The sequence below is a fragment of the Caloenas nicobarica genome, chromosome Z (genome assembly GCF_036013445.1).
Source record: "Caloenas nicobarica isolate bCalNic1 chromosome Z, bCalNic1.hap1, whole genome shotgun sequence".
Lineage (NCBI taxonomy): Eukaryota > Metazoa > Chordata > Aves > Columbiformes > Columbidae > Caloenas > Caloenas nicobarica.
The window spans coordinates 41245399-41259075 of NC_088284.1; the positions used below are offsets into that span (position 1 = coordinate 41245399).

Genomic DNA, 13677 nt, shown 5'->3' on the forward strand with positions numbered 1-13677 from the left:
CGCTGCACTCGGCCCGGCCCGCCTCGCCTCGCAAGCTGGGTCTGAGGGCGGGGCGGCGGCGGGCAGAGCGCCAGCTAGTGGCGGCGGGCGGCTGTGAGCGCTGCTGAGTCGGTCCGCTGCGAGGTGGCGCGGCCCGGCGGCCGGCGGCGGCTACCCGCAGCGCAGCGGGCCGGACCCGGGCTCGGCTGGCGCCCTGACCCCCTCTCGCCTCCTTCCCATCCCTTCCGGGCTCCCGTCTCCCTGTAAAACCGCCCGCCTCGTGCTGGTGTCTGTGAGGAGGGCGCCGAGGCCGAGGCCCGACTGTGGCACCCTGGAGCTACACGCAGCTCCCCGCGGTTGGGGCCAGGGTGCTGTACTGGAGGAGGCAGTAGACACCAGATCAGCTGGACCGTAATGATGTCTTGATTCATGAAAATCTTGACGTACGGTTTGTACTTTAAGGATTTGTATTGTGTAGAAATACTTCCTCTGCATCCATGAGTAAAGTGTAACTTCCCATAGGAAGATAACAGGAAGACAAATGAGAAACTCGAGGTTCTAATGGCCAATAAGTCTTACAAGAGGGACCACAAAGACTGGTAAGAGAGGACCATCCTGCCCCAGAAATAAACCAGGATGATTGCCAAGAAGCATGGAGTCAGCAGAAATCGGCGGTAACTAGGGGAAAGGTAAAGATGGTAAGGGGAGATCGCACCCCCTGACTGAAAAAATGCCACCTACTCAGAAAAGCCCACTAACTGAACATGCATAGAAGAATAAATGCAGGCTGTACCTTTAAACCAAAACGAATAAAGTTTAGACCAATGAACTTTGAGGATGCAGAAATATGTATAAGATGTTGGCAGTGGCTGAAAGTTGAAATGTATTATAAATATGTTATGCAGCTTGCTTCAGGTGTGCTAGCTTTGTGAAGGATCACCTAGCACCCTTTTCTGTGCAGAACTGTAAATCAAGTATATGGACCCTGTGTGTGAGTTGGTGTCTGCACGACAGGTAAATATCCCACCTTTGGGGACAAAAGTAGGAGTTGAAATGTCTTTCTTGATCTCTCTGCAGAGGCGACTCTGGAATGCTAACTAGTGAGCCTTGTTGGCACAAGCCTTACCTTACCCTCATTCCACCTATTCGGATACTTTCTGGCTTAATCACCTTTAGTCCCATGTATCTTTTTACTTTGTACACAACTATATGAAGGGATCAAGTAACCATCTCTTGGTGTCTTTCTCTTCACTGAAGTACTTCCGATCTCCATCTGTAACCTCTGTGGTATTTCCACATCTACAAAGTTTGGACACTGACTAGATATAAAACTTCAGTAATGGTTTTGCCAACAATCAGATAATTTCTCTATTTTATTTAGCTATGCAAATATCGAGCAAAGAGGCTATTAATGCACCGAACCTTGCAAACAATTGCCTAACTTCTCTCCTGTAAAGTAAAAAGAAAGAGAAGGGGAAGATAAAGTGTAACATCATAGTCCCTTTTTTTTTTCCTGTCTCAATAATAGTTTGTCAGGAGCTGAATCACACAGCTGGTATTTCTAATCCCTCTAGGGTGGAGTTGAGCCAGCTTTTGTTCCTAAAACTGTGTCTTTAAAGACACATTAATAAATACATATTTAAAGTTTTCTACTGTCCTTGGGAATGCATAGATGTCCTCTGTATGACAGCCATGCTCTGGCCTCCCTCTGGTTCCAGCGATCAAGAAGGCTGCAAGTCATCTGGTCTTGAATTGCAAAGAAGGGTGTTAGCATTAGGTATGCACCAGACTAGCTGCTCATTGTGCACCCAGGTGCACCTGGAATTTGCATTTCTTGGAAATTCTCAGCTAGAACAAACAACTGAGACACAAAGAACAAGGGTTTTATAAGGAATTTTAACTGCAGTCTCTTTAGGTATGCAAGCCCTTAAGAGTCATTGGTTTTGCAAGTTCATAAAAGTGTTTTAAGAACTACCATAGTAGATTTAGTACAGAACACAGATAATATATTTCATTCACACTTTTTAGTGCTGCTTCAACACAGAGAAACACAGACCGTTACAGACCATGTCGTCTGCATCATCACCCTGACCAGAACATGAAGTACCATACATCTTATGGTGACTATGCTCATCAGTAGGTTCCTGCATCAATGAGTCAATTATTATGACAATATAAGTCAATTAAAAAAAAAAATTAAACATAATATTAAAGGTAAAACATACAGAAAAAGGGCTCAATTTCTTTTCTTCTTTGTAAGTTCTTCTGTATTTATTATCCTTAGAGAGCTTTTATCAAAATACTTTTTCCTTGCTCTTGTACATTTCAGGTTTGTACATGGGAAATCAGTATGGTGAGTTAAGCATTAATGAAGTTATTAAACCACCAGGGCTGAAAGCTGAGCAACTGAAAGAATATTCACTCAGACTGTTTAATTTGTTGGTCTTATGCATATGGATTTAATTCCAAAGCCTAATGAGACAAACACTTTTTATTAAATACTCAGTTTCTTTTCCCTTCATAAGGATTGTGGCCATTATTCTGAAAGTCTGGATTTTGCTGGAAATCCATAATCACATTAAGGATAAAATACAAAATTTGGGGGGAGGGAGGGAGAAGAGAAAAATAATACTGAGCAGGGTATGGCTGAAGTAGTATCATAACTTTTATGCAGGAAAAAAATAATTAAAACTGGAATATTTTTATATTAAAAGATAAAAAATACTATCTATTGCCATACAATTTAGCACATTTTGCCATCCAAAATCAAAAGCTTAATAATTTTTTAACATCTCTTAAAAGGCTATTTGGCAAAGTTAAAGGAAACTATAGTGAAAATTTACTTAATAGCTAAGCAAAATGTATTTACTACAGCATGTAATAAAATCTCACCTTTATTTTTTATATAGCAAGTAAAAAATAATTCTAGTACATGTGAAAAATATCCCTTGATTTTCTTGTTGGGCCAAATTCACCTTTTTGCCTAATCAAGCTGATTTCAGTAGGAATTACAACTACTTAAGGAAGGCTGAATTTGTGTCCAGATGGAGGTGGTAAGCACAGCAAAGAACGTAAAAAAGGTGGTGCTTTTATAGCTTTGTGTGTTTTGCAGATGTTCAGTTAGTACCAACTAGACCATCTCAGAGCAATAAATAGAACCAATCAACATGAAAATATGCAGTCTGTCCTACACTGTAAGAATTAGAAGTTACGGGAAAGGAAAGAGAAGTTTTGGACCAGTCTTAGACAAATGATGGATTTAGTATTCACATGTACAGGAGAAGGCAACAGGAAGGACTTGATAACATTGTTTTAGGTCTGTTAAGTGAACCTAAGTTAATAAAAATTAAAATGTAAATCTATTAAATAAGCAAGAGCAGTGATTAAGACATGTTCATGATCGGACCAGGTTGCTCAGAGAAGTGGTGCAGTCTCCATCCTGCAAGGTTTTCAAGCCCAAACTGGATGAAGTCCTAGGTGACCTGGTCTGGTCTCACAGATGATGCAGATCTGAGCAACAGGTTTGGACTAGAGACCTCCTGAGACACTTTCCTGCCTGAATTATTCTGTGTTCCTATGATCCTTGGTTAACCTTATTGTTTGTGGATTGAATGCATAGCATATGTTGAGGTCAAAATGTACGGGATTTTAGAATAGGAATAGAATAGAGTAGAGTAGAGTAGAGTAGAGTAGAGTAGAGTAGAGTAGAGTAGAGTAGAGTAGAATAGAATAGAATAGAATAGAATAGAATAGAATAGAATAGAATAGAATAGAATAGAATAGAATAGAATAGAATAGAATAGAATAGAATAGAATAGAATAGAATAGAATAGGAGAGAGGAGGGAAGGGGGAGGGAGGGGAGGGGAGGGGAGAGAGAGAGGGAGAGGGGAGTATTTCAGTTGGAAGGGACCTATGACGACCATAGACAGTTAAGATTCATAAATGGTTCAAAACATTTCCCAGTGTAGTCATTTAAAATAATTTATGGAGGTTTTAGAAAGGATATTTTAAGTCTAAATATATTCCCAGCTCTCAAGCAAAAGAGGGATTAAAAAGTTGTAAAGAATCTGAAGACAAATAAGACAGGAGGTCCAAGTGGATTTATACTCAGATTTTAAAAGATTCACAAGAGTTTTAGTATTTATATTAGTATATATGGAAATATAACAGACGTTTGGTGAGGACAGTAAACATGCTCAAGTGACTGAGCTCTGCAGTGCCTGCATTCCTGCTTGTGTGCCTCTGCCCAGATGCTGCTTCAGAGACCCCCTGGTTTGCAAGATAATGAAAACTAACTTATCCTGCATTTCATCTGTGGTTTTATATTTGTTCCTGCATCCTGGATATGTCAGCTCACACAGTATACAAGAAATAATATTAATCTTATGAAAGGAGCAGTTATTCCCTCTTCTGGAGAGGTGTATTAGAACAGGAGATTTAGTGAGACGTGCACCCAGACAAAATAGGATTTGTTGGAAACAAAGATATTGCAATTGTATTAGGAGAATTCTTGATCTGGTAAAAAATGTCCATCACCCAAGTACCTTGTTTTCCCTTGTTGGTGACTTTTGTACCTTTTACTGAACAGAATGAAGATCTGTGTGATGCATCAGAAACGGCATTAATGGTATTTCCATTCTACTTGGACATCAGATTACATGGATCCAGAATGTTGCACAAAAAATGGATTTCTCAAAAACACATTGGGTGAAAGATGAATCCAGGCAAAAATAGACTAATACGCCTCCCTTTCAGGCTAATCTTGATATAACCATGTAAAATATCAAAATTTCTTTTCCTGCACTTCTAATTTACCCCTTGATTAAAACCAAGGAATTTCTCACTAAAACCTGTCAACAACATAATCCTGTTTAGATCCGAGCAATTTTCACCAAATCAGGCACTTTTTTTTGGAAAAAGAATACACCACTAGACATCATAAATTCCACATAGAAGTTCTTTTCCTGCAACTTCATGGTATAAAAATATGCATTGATTTTAGTATAGCTTGGAGGAAGACAAAACACGATTTCTCATCATATTCAGTGTTATTTCAGAAAGTCAATTCTTCCCTTAGTAGCAGATCACATGCAAATGTTTAATTCTTAGAAGTCTGGACTAGAAATCTATTTCTGCATATTATATTCATACATTATATGATGTGGCGACAAGCTGTTTTTCATCCATTCTATTTTTTTTTTAATCAAGTGCATGTTAGAACAATTTTCGTAAGGTCTTTTCTACACTACCGTCTAGCTCTGTTACGATATGGATGTTGCCTGTGCATCCTCCCACTCCTCAAAGGCCCACATTTGATGCCACTCACACACACTCAGGTCTCTCATTTTTCTACAGGTGAATTGCAAATAGAATTTGTCTCCAAAGTACAGATGATTTGCAGAACTCTCATATCATACTTCACCTTGTTCATTGAAGGAGGAAAGAGGGATCAGAGACAGAACCACATGTCTTTTGAAGACAGCGCCAGACCTCCAGCTAGCTATTCTGAAGGGAGCTTCGGAGCTGGAATACTGAATCTTTGCTGTCTTAATGGAACTGTATTCGATTAGACCACAGGACTGTTACATTTAAAAATGAATAGTTAGAAAGCTGATGGAGATAATACAGTATTTGGTCGGAGTATGCTGGAGTTTATTTATTTATTTATACATATTTGGTTTATTTTTTTATCCAGCATCTGTTTTCCACAGTAATACACTCTGGACTGCTTTGTTATTATGCTAGTTTTATATTTCAGAGCAGAAGATTGTTGTTTTTAAGGGCTAAGTGAAGGAGACAAGTATTTAGTATGTGAAAATCCTCAATGAGATTTGTCCTCTCGACAAAAACAAGCAAAATTAAAATCATTGTTTAAAAAGAAAAAAGAAACATAAATAACTACTAGAAACCACACCCTTATTTTCTTCCACCAGTTCCTCCAGGAGTGACTTTTTGGAAAAATTTTTGCAATTTTTTCTTTAGCAAGTTACTTATCGGTCTATCAACAATATAACTGCTGTCATCTGATAAAGAAAAAAAAAAGACAGGAAAAATAAAGGAACATTATGCTTCCATCTGTGTAAGATGACAGAAAACAGTGTTAAATCTCTACATTCTGCCACTTGAGTAGTCTATTGCATTGAAATGGCTATTAAAAGTCTGTTACAACTCTTCTGCCATCTTCTTTGAACTCTGCTGGTTTTGATGCTATTGATCAATGTGCGATAATTATTTTCTGTATGCATACCTCCCTAGGCTTGTTCATATGGATTCCTACAAAATTGAACTATGAAAGCATATCTGCTTTCTCTTAATAAATTTTACTTGCTAGTATGATTATACAGAAAACTCAAATTTATGTATTTATTATAATAGACATAAACCAAAGCAAGATTTAAAAATAATTTTAGGAGCTTTTATGAACATTTTTGTGCTTTGGTCTGGTAACAATGCTTTGTTTTCGAAGGAAATGCTAGATGTTTATTTAAACTGCATTTCAGGGTGGTATTATCTCAAGATTTAAAATCATATTCAATCAATTCTGGAAACTTATTCTTTGACCTTTGTCAAATCTGATTAGAATAGGATGTACACTTGAAAAAATTTAATGTGAGAAAGAGTCAAATCGCATAAAGAAATTGGACTAAATATACATTCATATCAGCTCAGTACAGTCCACATTCTGCCATACTGCTAGAGTAGTAGTAGAAAATAGAAGAGCACTTACAGTGGCCTTTAATGTTACCGTTCTGGTTGAGGAAGCACTGCAGAATGTGTGACTACCTTTTTGAGAAGTGATTTCAGTATAAAATGATAAACCCTCATTTCTTATAAGTCATGTCCTTCACCACCAAGATTTTGGCTTATTTGTATATTAATGGCTTATTTGTAATTTTTTTTCCACTGAGACTACTGAGTCAACTATTCACTTCACATATATTCTTAAAAGAAAACAAAATGGAGAAAAGTTGCCAGTGACCTTGTTTTTATTTAGGCACACATAAAAAAAATTCTGCCACAGCTTTGGTTGACTGGAATGATACGCATACTTGAATTTTAACAGTTGGGTTTTTTTAAACAGTAAACAAGTGTACATTCAGTTGTGTACAAGACCAACACTGACAATAACACAATTAAACTACAGAAAATGAAATGTTTTAAGTATATAGCTGTGAAATCCTATGTATTTTTGGTATTTAACCAGCATTTTTAGAATTAGTCTGCTGAAGCCATTTCATGTGTGGTAAACACTGAAAACAGACCTGTGGCAAAGTGAATGTAATTATAGTTGCACTGGCTCTGGAGATAAGTAAGAGCCCCACTTAAAAATATTATTCGGAGGCTATGTCTTCTGCAACTTAAATGTGAAAGGAATTATCAACTTGTAGTTTATGAAGTCCATTATTAATAATTAGCCACTTGAACTTACAGAAGTGGACAGTATTTTCATACATTTGGGATAATTATAATCATTCAATAATTTTTCATGCCACAGATAAGAATCACAAGAACTGCTGAGACTGGATGATTACATGACCCAATAACTCAAAGTTCTATTGACTTACTAATGCTTCTCACAGCTCTTATAATTTTTTTTTTTTATTTTTTTTTTATTTATTTTTTTTTTAATGAAAGTTGCTGTCAACCACCTAGATTGGAAGGAGAGATGTATGAAAATCCCCAGTTCACAATGAATCCTGAGTATTCTGAAACAGTAAACACTGAGTTCTGGTAGACCACAGTTTCTCTCTACTCTGAAGGGATGATAATAAAGCATAGATGGAATATTTACAATTTTTAGGATAAACTTACTAGCAGACCAGCTGTCACCATTTCTCTTTTTATAAAACATGCTTTTTAATATCACCTTTTTGTAGAAACACATGGCAAAGCAAATAAAGCTGTCTTTTTAATAAATGAAATAAGTTTTGGATAAAAACATACAAAAGACAATTTTATCTGCTGGATGATAAATGGGTACCCATATACAAGCATGTATACTAAACAATAAAAGAGAAGGTGCATTTGAATGTCACAGGTCTGATGTAAACACACAGTAAAAATAGAGTCAAAAGTGACAATACATTAACTCATTCCATCATGCCTAATTATTGCAGCATTTATGAAATAATTCAAATGCAGAAAACATTTGTTTACCCTCAAAACCAGGCAAAAGAGATCTCTTTGGAAATGCAGTTAAATTTAAAAAAAAAAACTTCTAGCCAAGATGTGCGTTACATTTCAGCCCACAGAAGAAATTCACAGGGAAATTGTAAACTCCAGAAAATAGAAGTTTATAATGACAACAGACAATGCCATCATTACAGTGACATGAACAGAGCCACTGCAACACATACCACTGCATTGGTATTTTCTTTTTGTACAAGTTTACAGTAATATTTGAAGACACTGAAAAGGTTCATGTGCAGCTTTTCCATTGAAGGAGTGCAGTTCATGAAACTGATAAATAAATGTATTTCCTGAAATGTTTTAGAAAATGAGGAAAGTCATTTGACCTAAATATGTAGCGTGCACACTACATGTATGAACTAAAGATTCTTAAGTGCACTATGAACTGCAGACATGAATGGCTTTTGAAAGCTCAGTAATCTAGTTGAACGAACACTAAACAATTGTTTAAGAAGTTGCCTCCAGTTTTGTCTGATCAATTTCATTTCTTCTCAGGAAGAGTTCCACCACTGAGTTCTACATCTAGTGAGGACTCTTCAAGAGATAGCTTAACATTAGATACACAAACAGAAGATCCAGTGGTAGCTACAGAGATAAAGAAAAAAAAAAGTATTAGGTTTTACACTTAAGAATATCCAAGCTAAAAAGCATCAAAAGCAAGAAAAATATGTTACCTAGCATAGAAACACACACAAAGCCACACTGTATCTAACAAAACCAGAAATGCAGTGCGATTTTGTTCTAGAGGCCCTCTAAACAGCATAACCATCCAAAAGCAGACAGCATAGCTGGCCAACAGTTCAAACTGAATATACTAATGAGCAAATGCATTGTCATATTATTGGCAGCTTTAGTCACAACCTGATCATGGAAGTCTATCATAAATGTTAAGAAAACATCTTAGAAATTCTGCCATTTAAATAAATAAACTTCCTTTGCTTGTCTTACTTGGAGATAGCTGGAAATACTGTTATACTTGAAAATAACACAAAACTGCATGAATTTTCAGGCTACAGAAATTCTTTCAAATACTTCAGAGGATAAGAGAAAGTAACTATTAACACAGTTTTACTGCTAAAACTATTTGTGCAATGCTATTCAGTTCTTGTTGACCTGTAAAATGATCCTGGTTATAAAGAAAGGGAAAGTTTAGAATTAGCTGACCGAGAAATTATCACAGAATCATAGAATAGTTTGGGTTGGAAGGGACCTTCAAAGATCATCTAGTCCAACCCCTCTGCAATGACCATCTTCCACTATATCAGGTTGCTCAGAGCCCCGTCCAGCCTGGCCTTGAATGTCTCCAGGGATGGGGCATCTACCACCTCTCTGGGCAACCTGGGCCAGTGTTTCACCACCCTCACTGTAAAAAATTTCTTCCTTGTATCTAGTCTGAATCAACTCTCTTTTCGTTGAAAACCATTACCCCTTGTCCTATTACAACAGGCCCTGCTAAAATGTCTGTCCCCATCTTTCTTATAGGCCCCTTTTCAGTACTGAAAGGCCGCAATAAGGTCTCCCTGGAGCCTTCTCCAGGCTGAACAATCCCACCTCTCTCAGCCTGTCCTCATAGCAGAGCTGTTCCATCCCTTTGATCATCTTGGTGGCCTCCTCTGGCCCCTCTCCAACAGATCCATGTCTTTCCTGCACTGAGGGCTCCAGAGACAGATGCAGGACTCCAGGTGGTGCCTCACCAGAGTGGAATAGAGGGGGCAGAATCACCTCCCTCGACCTGCTGGCCACGCTGCTTTTGATGCAGCCCAAGATACAATTGGCCTGGGCTGCAAGTGCACATTGCCAGCTCATGTCCAATCTTTCATCCACCAGTACCCCCAAGTCTTTTTGCACAGGACTGCTCTCAATCCTGTCATCCCCCAGCCTGTATTGATTATCTAACATGTAAGAAAGAATCCTACTGCTGGAAATAACATACTCAAGTTAACTGTTCTGCCACTGACAGAAGTTACTTACATAAGGTTGGTTTCTCTATTGCCAGCCTTTCAGGCAAAGTTTCAAGTGGTGTTGGTTGAATTTTTGCAGGGGTATATGTATTTAAAGGAATTTTTCTTCCTGATAGTGGTATCATGTAAGTTGGAGAAGCTGAAATGGGGAAAACAGGAAAATGTACATATCATTAATAATAAAAATACTCTCACCTGAGCAAAACGTCAAAAATACTACCCACAAAACCATGTATCACAGAATCATAGAATGTTAGGGATTGGAAGGGACCTCGAAAGATCATCTAGTCCAATCCCCCTGCCAGAGCAGGAACACCTAGATGAGGCTACACAGGAAGGCGTCCAGGCAGGTTTTGAATGTCTCCAGAGAAGGAGACTCCACAACCTCCCTGGGCAGCCTGTTCCAGTGTTCCATCACCCTCACCGAGAAGAAGTTTCTTCTCACATTTAAGTGGAACCTCTTGTGTTCCAGTTTGCACCCATTGCCCCTTGTCTTACCATTGGTTGTCACCAAGAAGAGCCTGTATCTGTCCAGTAATATAGATGCCCCAGTTACAACATGCTACTCAGCTACTGATTTTTGACTGTAATGTCAAAACTTCAAAGCATGAAAGACAAATCTAAAAATCTCCATTTTACCACAGAAAGTGACATGATAACTTCATGTTGCTAATGCAGCTAAGCTAAATTTCTGTAACAGCTGCCTTGCCAGAAGACTGGCAAAAGCATTAGTGCTACGTCTCAGAGGTTATGAAAATTGCACTAGAATAGGCATTTAGGCTAAAACGCCTATAAAAAGTGCATACAATAGATTATTCCCTAGACATTTTTCAAATGTTATAAGAAAGCATAAGAACAAAGCACCTATAGCCTCAATTCTATCAGGTCTAATTTCCAACCACTCCTTTTTAAAAGCTGACAACCAGACCACCACTATGACAGGTTTTTTAAAATACTTTTTCATCTTGTGTACTCTAAATTCTGAATTGTTTTTTAAGAGACACAGCTTGCTAACCAGTGTAACAAAGCAGATCTTCAAAACACCTGTGAGCCTTCCTGAGTTCTTTTAAAATAATATCAGTTTTCTTAAATTGCTCATGTTCCTTCTCAGATACAGGAGACCTACCCTATAAAGTTAGCTGCTAAACTCTATAAAACTAAAATAACAGAAAAAAAAAGGAAAAATCCCAACGCCAAGGTAACCTTTGCATCAGTACAAATTTTCTGATCAAAACATGAGTCTTTAGACATTTCCTCAAGAAGATAAAGTTTCAATCACCTGACACATTAATGATAAGCAACCCAATATGTGGTAATCTGACTTAACTGAAACCATTTCCAAACACACAGCAGCAGAATCACAATGGGAAGTCATCTTCCCAGACACATGCACATGGATAGAACTCAGTTTGTATTTCATTTCAGGATCACTTAAACATCAAACATGCAGCACAAACTACGAGAAAACTGAGTAACTGCAAGGCAATCCACAGGTGAAAGTCCAAGTAATATTGAAAGGAACAGGAAATAACACAGTTTTAAGATACAAAAGGCTTGTGCAAGGCAACACTGCTGAGGTTACTGCCAGTACAAAAGTATAGTATAAAGCCAGAAATACTGCACGTTCACTAAAAAGCATTCCTTCTGATTCAGCTAAGAGTGTGGACAGTACAGAGAGGTAATGTGAGGAAATAAGCAAATTACGATTTCATTAAATCCTTAATTTACAACCCCAGTCAGAGACATTACTTCAGTGTCCCTCCTGCAAAAAGATACTGCAAAAACTAAAATTACAGTTTATGTACATATTTAATTTTTTAAAGCAGTATTCTTAGTTTACTTGTTAGCTAGACAATATTTAACAATTAAAAATGAACATAATTACAAACTAAAATCAGTACATGTTTCCTGTAGACTTTCTCTTGATGGAGCAGCAACAGAGGCAAGAAATTCATCCACCTGCTTCAGAGACAAGGAGTTGTGTAGAGTTTCCAAAGGGCAAATAGAAGGCACCATGGAATATAGTTCAAAACCTGAAAGAAAAATAACAAAAAAAGAGAGATTTCCAAACATAAGCCAGAATTTAAGCTATTGTAAGGGCAAATATTAATGCACAATAATAAGTACTTATTTTAAACCAGCTCATGCAGACATAGTACTCTTGAAGTCATGGACGTTAAATATTATACGACTTGAAACAAGATGTGCCAATTTCCAGGGTGTACTAAAGGTACCATGTAACATACCATAGGATACAAATCCTGTGTACACATAAAGTGGTCTTCAAATATTACAGCTGTGCTCTACTCCCAAAGCAGTTCATGGAAGACAACTTTCCTCTAAGACAAACTTACTACATTATGAAAAAAAAAAAAAAATCAGGAAATGGTAGAATTTCTCTACCCATTCTCATACCTGGCACAACACTAACCAGATAACTCAGTCATGCAAGTAAAATAGGATAGCTATGTTGTGGACTGCTAGCAGATGAGATAAAATGCTAAAATTTGCAGAATTCACATTCTATCATCTTCAGTATTCTATGAAAACAAACTGTTCCCTTCAATATCAAAGGAAAACCACCGTTAGCACTTTTGTACCTTGAGGTTACATGTTTTAACTTTGTAACACAGATTTACACCTACCTTTATGCATTTAAAAAGAGTGCTTAAAAGACTAGAATTTTCATATATTAGAGCAGGTAGTTATAGCAACCCAAAATCTAAAAATTTATTGAACTTTGCTTTTCTACATTAGTATTGAAGATATTCCAACCATGCATATCCATATTACTAACATACTAAAAAGCATTTAAACACCTTGAAAAAAAAAATGCAGTTGTCTAAAGTGATGCAAGTTTGATAACTCAATGCACAGCTCTCCATCCAATTGCATTTCAGAAGAGGAAAATATGCCCATTAGTGTTTTCAACATACAGCTGTAACATTACAACTTTGCAATTCAATATTGTAAATTTACAGTTGCTACATTTCTTTTAAGATATTTAAATGAAGAAACAATAGTGAATGAAATAATGTTTAGAATTTCAGTTCAAGGTACATATATTAGAGACAGCATTATGACTGTGAATGTTCCATCCCCTAAAATAATAAGCATCAATATTCCTGTGATATCCAGTGTTACTCATTCACTCCCCATTTAGTGCTTTGCATAAAGAAGTAACTCAACAAAATTTCACTCCCAATGTCTGTATTTACATTTGGATCCACCTTGGCCATACTCAAATTTGAGGGACAGTCACTTCAAATATACAATCAACTGAAGTGTACTTAAGTCAGCTTCACTTATATTACAAATAAAACGTTGCCATTCATGGAAACTTGGTTTTCATGTACAAAAGAAACACCACCACATATTTAATTTCTGTTTTCCTATAGCAGCAGTACCTAAGCTTCAGTGTAAGCACTAAGATGTTTGGCAAACATTTTAATATCCTAAATAACTATGCATGCATGCAAAGCGCAAACCCTTTCTTTGCATTACAGTAAAATACAAGAATTTTCTTTTTACCCTGACAGAAAAGTC

General features: G+C 37.2%; 1 protein-coding gene across 11 annotated transcripts in view; it reads right to left on the bottom strand.

The window, feature by feature from the left end:
- Nucleotides 1-6955: 6955 nt before the first annotated feature.
- PPIP5K2 (diphosphoinositol pentakisphosphate kinase 2) overlaps nt 6956-13677 on the bottom strand; it is a 58735-nt gene continuing 52013 nt past the window's right edge. For all 11 annotated transcript variants that reach the window (XM_065657852.1, XM_065657853.1, XM_065657860.1 and 8 more), the window contains 3 exons: nt 12033-12164; nt 10142-10270; nt 6956-8755 (listed from right to left, as the gene is read on the bottom strand). In XM_065657852.1, the coding sequence (XP_065513924.1) occupies nt 8652-8755; nt 10142-10270; nt 12033-12164 (365 nt within the window). In that variant the 3' untranslated portion in view covers nt 6956-8651. The remainder of the gene's footprint in view (nt 8756-10141; nt 10271-12032; nt 12165-13677) is intronic.